The 13,190-nt window shown below is 45.8% G+C and overlaps 1 protein-coding gene across 3 annotated transcripts in view; it reads left to right on the top strand.

The window, feature by feature from the left end:
* LOC111875239 (sterile alpha and TIR motif-containing protein 1) overlaps positions 1-13,190 on the top strand; it is a 194,245-nt gene that overhangs the window by 64,934 nt on the left and 116,121 nt on the right. Inside the window, exon 1 of one of the 3 annotated variants that reach the window (XM_023871300.1) lies at positions 3,710-3,847. The exons of the other annotated variants lie outside the window; for them this stretch is intronic. Within the exon in view, the coding sequence (XP_023727068.1) occupies positions 3,764-3,847 (84 nt within the window). The 5' untranslated portion in view covers positions 3,710-3,763. Of the gene's footprint in view, positions 1-3,709; positions 3,848-13,190 lie in introns of those variants that run through there. 3 annotated transcript variants of the gene reach the window in all.

Here is a 13,190-nt window from a genome sequence, read left to right as displayed (position 1 = left end):
AGCAGTTAGTGACCGTGCGTCGGAAACGCTGTAGTGCTGTTGGGGGCGACCTATTTGTTTCCACGTATGGGCATCCAGGGGGAACAGCTGGCGGCGACATCACTACACGTGGTGTTGACTTACAGCTCGACACTTTGCAGAGGTAGCGACATTTGAGGCCTTATCTGCAGTCAACAAGCGCCACGTGTTGTTTTTATGACTCATAAACAAACTCATGTGGAGGAGGCATGACACGGGGCATGGATGACAACAGGCTATTTATACACCGTCTACCTGCGACAGTTTCACCTCCGAAGGTATCACGGTCGTGAAGATTGATATCGTGATCTGGGTTGTGATGCCGTGCAGTCTGGTAGGCGGATGCCCAATATCAGTTTCCGTTGACGTGAAAACGTCAAAAGCAGATGCAGTCGTATCCTGACAGTACGCAACACGAATGTCACTGAATATCATTGGGCGAGTTTCCGTTAGTAATCAGTAAGCAGGTCGAAATAATTTGCCTAGGTGTGGTTAAGGCACTATGCTACAAGTCGGAAGGTCGCGGGTTCAAATACCGATGAGGTCACTGGATTTTTTTCAATTGACCTAATCCTTCCGGCCGCACTATGGCCCTAGGGTTCACTCAGCCTCTAACAGAAATGAGTACCAGGAATTAAATAAATAATTTTCCTGGGGGTAAAGCGCGGCCGGCGCGTAAGGCTGACAACCTTACCGCCATCTTTGAGCCGACTGTCTTAGATAATGTGGGACCCTCAACGTCTCACAGCCCTATGGGCCTTCACGGCCTGTTACAGGAATAGCTTTACTTTTTTTTTATGATAAGATGTCATCATATCCACACGACATTCCAATTATTTACGTTTCTACTAGCGTACCCGTGCGTAGCTTACTGGGTATAGCGACAGACTACTAGCTGGACGCCCGAAGAATCTGGGTTCGATTTCCGGCAAGGGCGAAAGATTCCCATAGCGTCCAGACCGACTCTGGGGTCCACCCAGCCTCCAAACTGATAAATACAGGGGGTACTTTTCCAAAGTGGCCGGGGCGTGAATTTGACCACTCACCATCTAATAAGGAGGTTAACAGTACGTGGAACTATATCTCCACTCTCCATACACCTTCATGGTGTGGTGTTTAAGTAATTAAGCGCAGGGACAACTTTACTTTCACTAGCCCACCCTTGCAGAAAAATGTGGCCTGCAATTTCGGGAACTGTTTCTGTTTTCGGGGCACATTCTAACATTTCGCGTCTGTGGGTACTTGGACTGAGGCACACGTCACTTTCAGAGCACAAAGCTTGTGAGGCATTCTGTATAAACAGAACTGCATTCCCGCGCTGTAGCACCCCAACTCTTTTGGAATTTGACACACTTAAAGTTGCGGTTCAATGCTTATACCTGCTCTGACACACAAACTGATTTATCTTACGTAAACGAAATGAGATCGCGACATAATCTGGCGTGCACACGTGCCGTTACCATGGGTACTATAAAACAAACGAATGTTGCGTCTCCTCAAGTGACGTCATGATGCGAGTGTTTTGTTCACGGTGGAAACAGTGAGGAAAAAATTGTCTTGGACTCGAACCCAAGCACATAACAGCAAAGTTAAGAATTTTAGCTGGGCTGGCTCTCAAAGAAGGGCATCTTTTGTCTTTACCTTTTTTCTACGATGCGCCATTTGTGAAAGTACAGGATAAGGTGAATAGTCATATATAGATCATTTTAATATTATTATTGAATCAGTTACGTGTAATGCCTTGTGACCCTTGTACTGCTACGCTGTATCGCGCACTTGCAGTGAGTCACTCGGTTTGCACGAAGCTCAGATACGCGCTGCCATCTGAGTTTTGGATTATCGTGGTTATCACTGAATCAATAAGGGATTGTGTTCTCAGAAGTGGGGAACACGTGTGTCCGCCTAGCGGCGTTGTTTGTGTGCACAGGGGTAAATATATATACCACATGCTTTGCCATTCAGAAACCTCCGCATTCTGCCCACATAGTGCTTTTTTTTTCATGCGATTCTCACAATATTCAACGGTAATTCGCTAAACAGCAGTAGCCGATTGGACTTTCTTACAAGGGCCCATGTGTTCTCTGTGAGGTACGAACTGAATTCTCTTAGACGTTCTTTACAAAGTATAAGGGAAGTCTCACATGCAGCCCTCCCATTGTTAACATCAAAATTTCGCCTTAATATAGCCCTCCCAACGTTAGCAAAAAAAAAAAAAATTAAAAAAAAATCCGATCATATGCTCTGTCTTTACCAGAAGGACAAGCGGGCACTGCCTGGGAACCTTCAAAATCGGAGATATAGTTTCTTCCCCCCCCCCCCAATGTAGTGTCTCTCACTACCACCACTTCTTCTCTTCTCTCTCATATAAGGAAAGCCAAACTCCACGCTCCACTGCATGTTTCACATGCCGCCCTCCTAGCGTTAAATAAAAATTTCACCCTAATGTGGCCCTTCCAAAGTTAATATCAAAATTACCACCGAGCCCACTCCCTTCTCAACTCCTCTCTTATGCTCACAGCAAACTCCACTCATATCTTAACCTTCTTTTGACTTCATTACGTAACGCCTTACCCTTACCCCAAAAGTACCCCTGCCAGAAAGACTAGCGGGGCACTGCCTAGGAACCTCCAAAGCAGGAAATGTTTTCTTTCCTCACCCCGCATGTTGTATCTCTCTCCTTGTCGCTCTGGTTTCTTGCTAGACTTAATCTTCGACCCGTAAAATGGGGGTAACACTACTCTGAAACGTCGGTTGACTTTCATCGGACTACACGGCGTTATGTCCAAGAAGCGCTCTGACTACCTCAATCAGGGTACCTGCACGCCCCGACGCTCTGCGCCCGAGACAGTCCCAAATGTCGCCGAGAAGGTCACATCCGGGCGGGACACTGCTAGCTTGAGGGTTTTCATGGTTGTTCTCAGGCCCTACTGTCAGAGGCCGGAATCTTCCATCTCTTCCAGTAGCCTGTTTACTGATGGCGTCATCAAGTAACTCTACCTCTACACTGCTTCTCGATTCGAAGGCGGTACCGTGCTCAGGAGGTCTCCCTTTCGAATTTCGGTTTCCTCAGTCTCTCTAGGCAGGTGCCAAGGTCACGACCCGTTCTTTCCGCGTGCTTTCTGACACACATGTCAGTTTATTAGACGCCCTGCAGTCTGAGCTACTGACAGAGTCGCTTAATAAGCTTCGAGTAAGTAAATAAATAAATTAATTAATCGGTTCTCTGGAGCGGAGTCCTTTTCAGCAGCTGATAGTCGTTCAACTGGCCACAAAACAGTCCCTGTCTTTTAGGAAACAAGGGGATTTACTATGCTGACAGAACCCTGCCATTGGAAGCTATCATGAGCCAGCTGAATCCATTTTACATGCTGTTTGATTTAAGACTTGGGCCTATTTGAATACTATGCTTAGATTTTTGAAGTTTTTTTTCTGTTTACGTTTCCAGATCTAAACGTAAGTAAGCATTTTTATGTGCCAAGTGGCTGCCTGACATGAAACCCGAGATGCGGTGTGAAACTAGAAATTTCTGTTGTGGTACAATGGCACCAACGTGTGACTATGGTTGGAACTTGGCAACAGGCAGAGTAATGTCCCTCCCCCCGGCCAAGAGACCGTCCGACCAATCAGAATGAAGCTGCGACCAGCAACAGGCTGCAGCAGTCGGCAGCAGTCTTGCGCCGTCAGTGCGAAGTTGGGCGCTGTGGTGTTTGGTTGTGTGATGTGACTGTGCTGGCTGGCACATGACATGATGCAGACTGTTCCCGCGAGGCACAAACAGTTCCGCAGAAGTGTCACCGTCCCGGATGCCCCGTTCAGAAGTCGGTTTGTGGTAAGCTTCAATAAGCAATAGTGACAGCAACATTTGGAGGGAAGGAGAGCACTTGCAAGATCTAGGCGTAGATGGCAGAGTAGTTATAATCTTTCAGGGTCCTCGTGTTATATATATATCACTTGTCTCTGCATTAAAAACGAACAGTGAATGTTTTCAGCAGAATGTGTTGTGTTCCGTGTGAATCACAGTAAGATGTGAAGTTTGGCAGCAGTGTATCAATGATTCGCATGAAGGAACCACCTCCGTCTTGCCCCTTGTTTGTTGAGTGCCCTACTTTTCGACCCTGAAGATGGAGATAGTTCCTTCCTCCGAAACGTCGATACATTTCTGCCGAACTGCAAGGCGTCGTGGCTGTTAAAACATCTGATCTGAAATAGCGATTATGTCTTTAAAGAGCACTCACCAATTGGTCTTAGTAATGGAGGTGCAGAGTGTGTTCTGTGTGAAGTACTAACTGAATTTTAAAATATTATTTAGACAAGGTTCTCCATGTAAGGGTTGAAAGTGGATCGTGGTGAAGCAAGGTGTGAGCATGTGGATAGGATTCAACTGGCTCAGGATTTGGACCAGTGGCAGGCTGTTGTGAACGCGTTAATGAACCGTCTGTTTCCAGCTGAGCGACTATCAGTTTGTGAAAGATATTTTTGCTGCACAATTGCGCTGTTGTCCCAGACGACCTCAGGGTCAGGACGAAGCTGCTTGAGAATCATGTGTAAAAATCACACCCCCCTCCAAATAATTGTGCGTGATTCCAGAATCTTGGTTTGAGGATAGGGACATATCCTTGAATTCTGAACGCACAGTTAGATACATGTCTTATCATTCCTGCTTATATTTACTTTAACCGTATAAAGCATAGTGGTATCTATATACACCCCTTGCTTTAACGTTAAGCGAACCCTGCATTCTGCCCACACAGTGTATTTGTGTGTTCCGTATGGTTCTCACAATAAACAGCGATTATTTCCCTAAACTGCATTAACCGGTTTGTCGTTGTTATGGAGACGTTATGTGTTTCCTGTGACGTACGGACTGAACTCTGCATTCTGCCCACACAGTGTATTTATGTGTTCCGTATGGTTCTCACAACAAACAGCGATTATTTCCCTAAACAGCGTTAACCGGTTGGGCTTTGTAGCGGAGACGCAATGTTTTTCCTGTGAGGTACGCACTGAACTCGGTATATGAAAGGATTGCGGTTTGTATTATATCTGCCTTTGTGTAGCTGATGAGATCCGCGTACTGGGAGTACCATTATTCAGTAATTCCGTTATAATCGTCTGGCAGGATGATTATGAACTGGTCGCTCAACTCCGAAAGGAGTGTCCATGGCCTACTATTTATCTGACTTATTAGTGCTTGTTCAGTGTAGCCAACTTTGCCGTTCTAAAATCTAGAATTTATGTCTTGGAAACCCTGCTGGCGCTTAAGCAACGAAAAGTTTCAAAAACACGGTCATTTGTTTCGCCGTGTCGTCTCTCCTCTGGTAACGAGTGAACATGTTCTCAAGTAAAGCCGATACCGGGGGAACGGTACCAAGTTAAACTGCACATTTCAGAAGCGTACGACGGTAATGGGCACTTTAAATGTGCGCCTGCATTCTTCTGTAGCATAACTTGCTAAATATTTATCGGACAGAAACGTGTCTCGAGAAAGAAATTTAGAGAAAAATGCAACCGTTAGTCTACGCCCAGTGCACTTTTTCCGTAAATTTTACAGCCTGCGAGATAGTTAAACAGAATTATTATGCCATGTAGTGATATATAGAGGAATGCTGGCAGTCAACCGGAGACGGTGCGATAACATTAAGACGAATCTTGGGGAACACAGAGTTTCAAGTTTTCGCTACAAGCTGAAAGTGAATGACTTAGGGTAGGGTCTATGAGCAGGCTGTTGTGAACACTGTAATGAACATGTCTCAGCGACTGTCAGCTTCTGAACAATGCCTGTGCTCCGTTAATAGTGTTGTGGAACATTCGTGTATGTTAGCTACAAGGCTAAACCAAGTAAGAGAGGGCAGTTTTACGGATCACTGGTAACTCTGCAAACCTGCGATAAGGGAGTCTTGATATCTGAAATGCTGCAGACCTTACAAGGCTCGTGCTATCAGGGCACAACGGCAGGCCTCCTGCCCCCAGCTGTGTCCTCATGCTATGTCGCAATGTTTGTTTAGCGACGCCGTAAGTAACTCAGACTACAGAGCGGCGGATGGCTGGACGATAGTGAATACGAGATGACGAGAAAGGAAGTGGCTATAGCTTTATTTAAGTTATTGTCTCGGTATTTGCTTGCAGGGACTGAGAAAAACTTCGAAAACCCTCAGTGTATCGGCCAAGACCCAAAGCGGAAATCTTCCAGTACAAGTCACAAACGTCAGCGCTTCGTTCAAATTGTTCGGTCACTGTTAATGAATCAGTCACGGTCACAGTTACGTGACGACTGACTGTCCATCTTAGTGTCTAGAGACAGTGATAAAAAGTAGAGCAGAAGAGTAGGTGAAAGTGAAAAGTCATGGCAGAAGTGAGAGATACATTCAGTTCATACCTACAAAGCCCAACCGGTTAATGCTGTTTAGGGAAATAATCGCTGTTTATTGTGAGAACCATACGGAACACACAAATACACTGTGTGGGCAGAATGCAGAGTTCAGTCCGTACCTCACAGGAAACACATGACGTCTCCGATACAGAGCCCAACTGTTTAATGCTGTTTAGGGAAATCGCTGTTTATTGTGAGAACCATACGGAACACACAAATACACTGTGTGGGCAGAGTGCAGAGTTCAGTCCGTACCTCAGAAGAAACACATTACGTCTCTACTACAAAGCCCAACAGGTTAATGCTGTTTAGGGAAACAGTCGCTGTTTATTGTGAGAACCATACGGAACACACAAATACACTGTGTGGGCAGAATGCAGAGTTCAGTCCATACCTCAGAGGAAACACATTACGTCTCCGCTACAAAGCCCAACCGGTTAATGCTGTTTAGGGAAATAATCGCTGTTTATTGTGAGAACCATACGGAACACACAAACACACTGTGTGGGCAGAATACAGGGTCTTTGGTAGTTACAACAGGTGGTGGATATAGTTACCACTTCGCTTTAAGCGTTTTTGATTCACACTAACGAAACAAGGTCTGCATCACATAGATGCAAGCAAAAGCAAGTTGTGAGTGTGGCGCCTCTAGGTTGGTGTGCCACTCCAGGGGAAGATCAGACGCTGAGGGTGTCTGAGAACAGGGTGCGGAGGAGAATATTTGGACCGAAGAGAGAAGTGACGGGAGGCTGAAAAAAAAATGCGTGATGGTGAGGTTCATAATGTGTACTTCAACAAATATTATTAGGGTGATCAAATCAAATAGATGGGTGGGTTCTGTAACACACATACCACATTGCGGTAGGGACACTTGAAAGAGACTATTTGGGAGTGGGTGTGGATTGGATTCATCTGACCCAGGATAGGGACCAGTGGCGAGCTCGTGTGATCACGGTAGTGATTCGTCGTCCTCCATAAAAGGCATGGAATTTCGTAAGGAGCTGAGCGACTATAAGTTTTCCTGAGAACGACTCTTCCCTACGGAGTTAGCTGTAACTAAGTGCCTACACCTTCCCCTCGCCTCCCGCTATGCTCCTGACTTCCTGCGTAGCAACACTGCTGTTGTGAAATTACAATGCGAACTGTCCTTGTGTATGTAATTATATATTTTTTGCTGTTCTTTCCCCTGAGCATGTATGCTAATACAGCAGCTGAGCGTCAGGTTAAGCATCTAGGGAGAATTGGGGAACTAATGCTATACGTAAAGGTAAAATTGTCCCTGTGCTTAACTAATTAAGCACTACGCCATGAAGACGTATGGAGGAGTGGATGTATAGATCCACATTTTTTTTTACCTCGGCATTACCTGGAGGTGAGTGGTCAGCTTCACGCCCCTGATAATACTATACGTTGCATTTTAAAATACATTGGTAACTATATGTACCACCTGCTTGTAACATTCATAAACACTGCATTTTGCCCACACTGTGTTTATGTGTTTTGTACGATTTTCACGCCAAACAACGATGTTCTCTCTAAATAGCATCAATCGGTTGGTCTTCGTAGTGGAGTCCAAGTATGTTTTCTGTGCAGTATAAACTGAATTGTTGTGTAGCCTGTTGATGTATGAGTGCTCTATAGGGGTACGTACTGGTTGCAGTTGTTTTACTGTACGACTCTCACGATTTCTCGTCGCCTGAGTGAAGCGTCACGTGGTCTTCTTTTTAATTGCTGGTGGGGTGGGACTAAGTCCCTTGTACTGCGGCCACTTCTGGCCTATTGTACCAGCCCCAGATGATACGTGAGGGTGATTGTGGAGCAATTGGTGGAATGAAGATTGGCAGGGGAAACCGAAGTACGCGGAGAAAACCTGCCCTAGCGCCACTTTGTCCACCACAAATCCCACTTGACCAGACCCGGGATAGAACCCGGGCAGCCGCCGTGGGAAGCCACCGACTAATCGCTTGAGCTATGACGCGGCCATGGGACTAAGGCTTTGGCAGTCAGATAAGACAACACGACCTTCTATTTGCCTGACACGGGCCTCGAATCCGCACCTCCTGCTGGAGACTGGCCTGCCTACGCTGTCCCTGTGAATTCAGACATCAGACGATGGCAGGTGATCCCAGTATGGGCTGGACGGGTGCATGTGAACTCGCACTGGAGGGGCCCCGGGCGCGAGTCCGTAGCAAGGCTGCTTGCCGTAGGGCGCTATCTCTTGGTCGTTTTGCAAATGACAGCGCTGTGTGGAGTCCCTCCCCCTTCGTTACTTCGGGGTCCGCGTGCCGAATGCGGCGCCCCGTCACATTCTGTAGGGCAAATGCTGAGTTGGTACCCAAATTCCACGTTGCACTGCATGCCTCAGATGCAGCCCTCCCATTGGTAACATCAAAATTTCGCCCCAATATAGCCCTCCCAACGTTAACAAAAAAAAAAATTTTACTATAATGCACCCATTCCAGCGTAATAAAAATATATAATATATGAAAAATCCGATTATATGCCCTCCCTATACCATAAGGACAGCGGGCACTGCCTGGGAGCCTTCAAAATCGGAGATATAGTTTCTTAGCCCCCCTCCCCCCAACTTAACCACATTTCAAATGGGTAATATTTGTGTTGCGTAGTAAATGAAATGAAGATGAATCCAGATAAGAGTAAAGCGGAAAGTACCAGAGCTAGGGTGAAGGCTCGTCTGACGTATTATTTTGGGGACCAACTAATTCCGGAAGTAAATACCTTTGAGTACCTAAGAATAATCATACGGAGCGATCCAAGATGGGCAGATCATGTAAACTATGCCCACGAAAAGCAAGGAAGGCTCTTCATTTAATAATGCGTATACTGAAACGGGGCAATAATAACACGAAACGTCTAGCTTATACGTCATTAGTGAGACCGATACTTGAATATGTTTCTGTATGTTGGGACCCATACAGAGAATGGCAGGTCAGCGCTTTAAATGGGTACAAAGAAGAGCGGCTAAATTTGCAGATCCTACAGATGAATCTGTCTGGGAAACTCTGACACAGCGTAGACTGATAGCCCGTCTGTGCGCCCTGTACAAGGCCTACACCAGGAGACCGGCTTGGAGAGCGATAGGAAATAGCCTTTTAAAACCATGCTACCTCAGTAGGGGCGATCGTAGTTGGAAAGTTAGAAGTAGGAAGCATAGAACAGATGTTGGCAAATATTCCTTTGTAAATAGGACCATAAAGGATTGGAAGGCCGCGCCATAGCTCAAGCGGTTAGTCACTAGCTTCCCACCGCGGCGGCCCGGGTTCGATCCCGGGTCTGGTCAAGTGGGATTTGTGGTGGACAAAGTGGCGCTGGAGCAGGTTTTCTCCGAGTACTTCGGTTCCCCTGCCAATCTTCATCCCATCAATTGCTCCACAATCACCCTCACTTATCATCTGGGGCTGGTACAATAGACCAGAAGTGGCCGCAGTACAAGGGACTTAGTCCCACCCCACTAGCAGTAAAGAAATAAAGAATTGGAACAGTTTACCTGCTGGCATACTAGCGTCTTTCCCCTGTAAACTAAACACTTTTAGAAAGAGGGTTAGGGAAGCTGTTACAAGTGTAGAGGCCTTAAGCAGAGTTGAATGAGTCAAGTGAAGTAGTGTGACGTGTCCTTGTTCGAGTGCAGTGAAACGAACACAAGCACATGCCCCTTTTATAACTTTATATGTTTGGATTTGCACTGTGTGTACCTTGTTTACTGTATAGCTTATGATATTGTTTTGTATTGTTCCCTTATGTCATAGACTTTCCTTGTCTGTATCAGTGTAAGTTCTGCTGCCACCGGGTGAACACTTTATTGCAGTAAAATTCAATTAAAATCAATTCTTTATTATTTATGTGCGAAGTCAACAGCCGCAAGGCCAATTACAGACAGAGCACAGTCTAGATGAAAGTAATTACGTATACAGTATACAAACATTAGACAAACACATTATAAGTCAAAAACAAATTTCAGGCATTTTCATGGAAAAACACAANTGTCTCCGTCAGGCGGGTGTGATGTCTGTTTGAATGCGTCAGTTTCAGCTTTAGATAGAATTGCTTGAAATCAGAGCTGTAACTCGCCACTGACTTCATGGAGAAAAGTTTCGCTTGATAATGTAACAGTTGCTCGGCTGTGTCTGCATACAGTAAATCTTCGGTAATCTGAATTAATTGGCAGGTGGGGGAGAGGTCATCGGATTGAGCGATATCCGGATTAGTGAAGCAAAATGTAGTCATGAAAGATAAAAGAAATAGAACAAGTAAATAGAAAATTTAATGATGTAAGCAGTGCTGATGAAAATAAATAAAAAATATCGCTGTAGAGCCTTTATTAAAAAACTATGAAAAGGCAGTACATTTATTCGTCGACGGAAGACTCAGAATTTGTACTTGTTTCTGAACGTAACAATGCAGGCCTGAAGAAACTGTCAAGTTTTGTCTGAACAGACAAGTAACTCGTCTGCCTTCCAAAATGCCAAGTGTCTTTTAAAGTAGGCACTCAACTGTGAAGAGCGTTCTGAATTTTTCATATTTCAATCCCGATTATCCGATATCCGGACTAACTGTAACCGGATTAGCGAGGGTTAGAAGATTTTACGGGGGGGGGGGTTCCCTCGAAGAGGAACATTTTCGTTCTGTCTTTACCATTTTTCTTTCCGCTACGATGTACCTTTATGGGAGAAACATGGCTGCCTCAATTCCTTTATTTCTTGCTGAAACATTTTCGTAACAGTTCAGGAGGTGCACGTATTCCGCCTTGTCACGCGAAGCTGTGTCAACAACATACAAGCTTCTGTTTCCCAAAATTATTCCTAAGACGGAAAGTGTATTGGCACATCGTCCTTTTTGTGGCTTATTTTGCGACGCTGTCAGTTTTTTATTTTTGGAGGGTGGGGTGAGACTCAGTCCACCAGGTACGTCGACCACAATTTGGTCTGCTGTACCAGCCCTGGATGATAGATGATGGTGATTTTGGATTAGTTGGTGGAATGAAAATTGGCAGGAGAAACCGAGGTACTCGAAGAAAACCTGCTCCAATGCCACTATGTCCACCACAAATCCCACATAACCTGACCAGGGATCGAACCTAGACCACCGCCTGAGCTATGGCACAGTCCTGTCCGTATATAGCGTCCAGTAGTAGGATGAGTGATGAATTGGAATGGATCTGGAAGGACACCGTCCTGGCCCACCCGAAGTACTGTCCCTGCATGGGCCAAGGGTCTCTGAAGAAGATCACGAAAACCACATTGAGGATAGCGTATATCCCGGCAGACCGTCGAAGCGAACATCTGTCGAACACGAGTCAGTAATGTAGCCTGTGGAAAACTCGTGACGTAAGAATAAACGATCTTTTACAGCTTGAACAGCAGCTTGGGTTATCGATAAGCGTTTGCGTGTGCGTCAGTTTGCGTGCTGTTCAGCCTGAAACACTTGAGTTAAAATTACTTCTCGCCCAGATAAAATTGTCAGGATTATTCGCAGCCAGTGAAATGCCCATTGAAAATTTAGCCGGAACAGTTTGTCCAGTTCTCATCTCTAGCTGCGGTTACCACGGGCAGCTCATCCATTGATCAATTTCTACACGCTGTAGCCCTCGACGGACGTTTCCGAAATCGCACTTTCGCTGACTATGTTTGCTGCAGGCTGGAAACGCCTAGACTGCTTGATGTAACAACAGCAGTAATAATATCACTTGTATTAGTGACTTACAAGACGACGTTTGAATTGATAATTAGATTTATTGGCGACTCCTTGTATAATCACTACTATTTTTTTTTTCCTGTGGCGCTGCAGTCCCAGTTTTGGCCTAGGCCTACCTCCATGAAACTCTCCGTTTCACTTCGGTTTACTACATCTTACACATACGGTAGGACTCCTTGGGCGAGTCACTACTAATAATAACAATGAATTACACTAACTCACAGTGAATCTTCAGCCGAACCTTTCTTCCTTGCCTGCCCAGGATTCACTCAGTTCTGACTGGAGTCAGCTCGCTCTATTCTGATCTTATTTACGGCTCGGAGTCAGAGTCAGAGTCAGTTTATGTCTGGCGGGTTACCGTCAATCAGTTCGTCTTGGCGACAAACCCCTTGAGGCCCAAAACCAGTAATTTTATTTTCCAACTGAACACTTGCGGTTATGGTCCTTATCTAATATCCTCTCTCACGAGAGGATCGGTCTGTCGTTTACACTTGATGTTGGTCCTCGCCACGCAGTCATTCTCGGATCCGGGTCCCGCGGGACTCATGGACATATTTTACTCTCTCAGATTCGAGATTCCCCAACCTGGAGCGCAAGGTCCCCGTATTTATATCCCCCAGGAACAGGGTGGCCCAGTTATATCCCCAGGCAGTGGGTTCCCTTTTTGTCGCCTCCTACGACTCTGAGGGCTACGGTGGAGGTATTCGACCCCACCTTCACACGGCTCTGATGTACGGCTCGAGTCGACTCTTACTCGTAAGTTAAGACCGACGGTCAGTTGGCCAGTCTGTCTTGGAATAAAGCGCCCATCTGGGGCTTAAGACCAGATCTTTATTGACGTATGGCCCAAAGTGAAAGTCACATTGCGACAGACGGGCGGTCAATTAGTAAGTCTTTTTTTTATTGCTAATAGGGTGGGACTAAGTCCCTTGTACTGCGGCCACTTCTGGCCTATTGTACCAGCCCCAGATGATAGTTGAGGTGATTGTGGAGCAGTTGGTGGAATGAAGATTGGCAGGGGAAACCGAAGTACTCGGAGAAAACCTGCCCCAGCGCCACTTTGTCCACCACAAATTCCACTTAACCAGGC

This window comes from Cryptotermes secundus, unplaced genomic scaffold (assembly GCF_002891405.2).
Source record: "Cryptotermes secundus unplaced genomic scaffold, Csec_1.0 scaffold526, whole genome shotgun sequence".
NCBI classification, from domain to species: domain Eukaryota; kingdom Metazoa; phylum Arthropoda; class Insecta; order Blattodea; family Kalotermitidae; genus Cryptotermes; species Cryptotermes secundus.
Note: the sequence above shows the minus strand (reverse complement) of the source record. Positions and strands in the feature narration are given on the sequence as shown.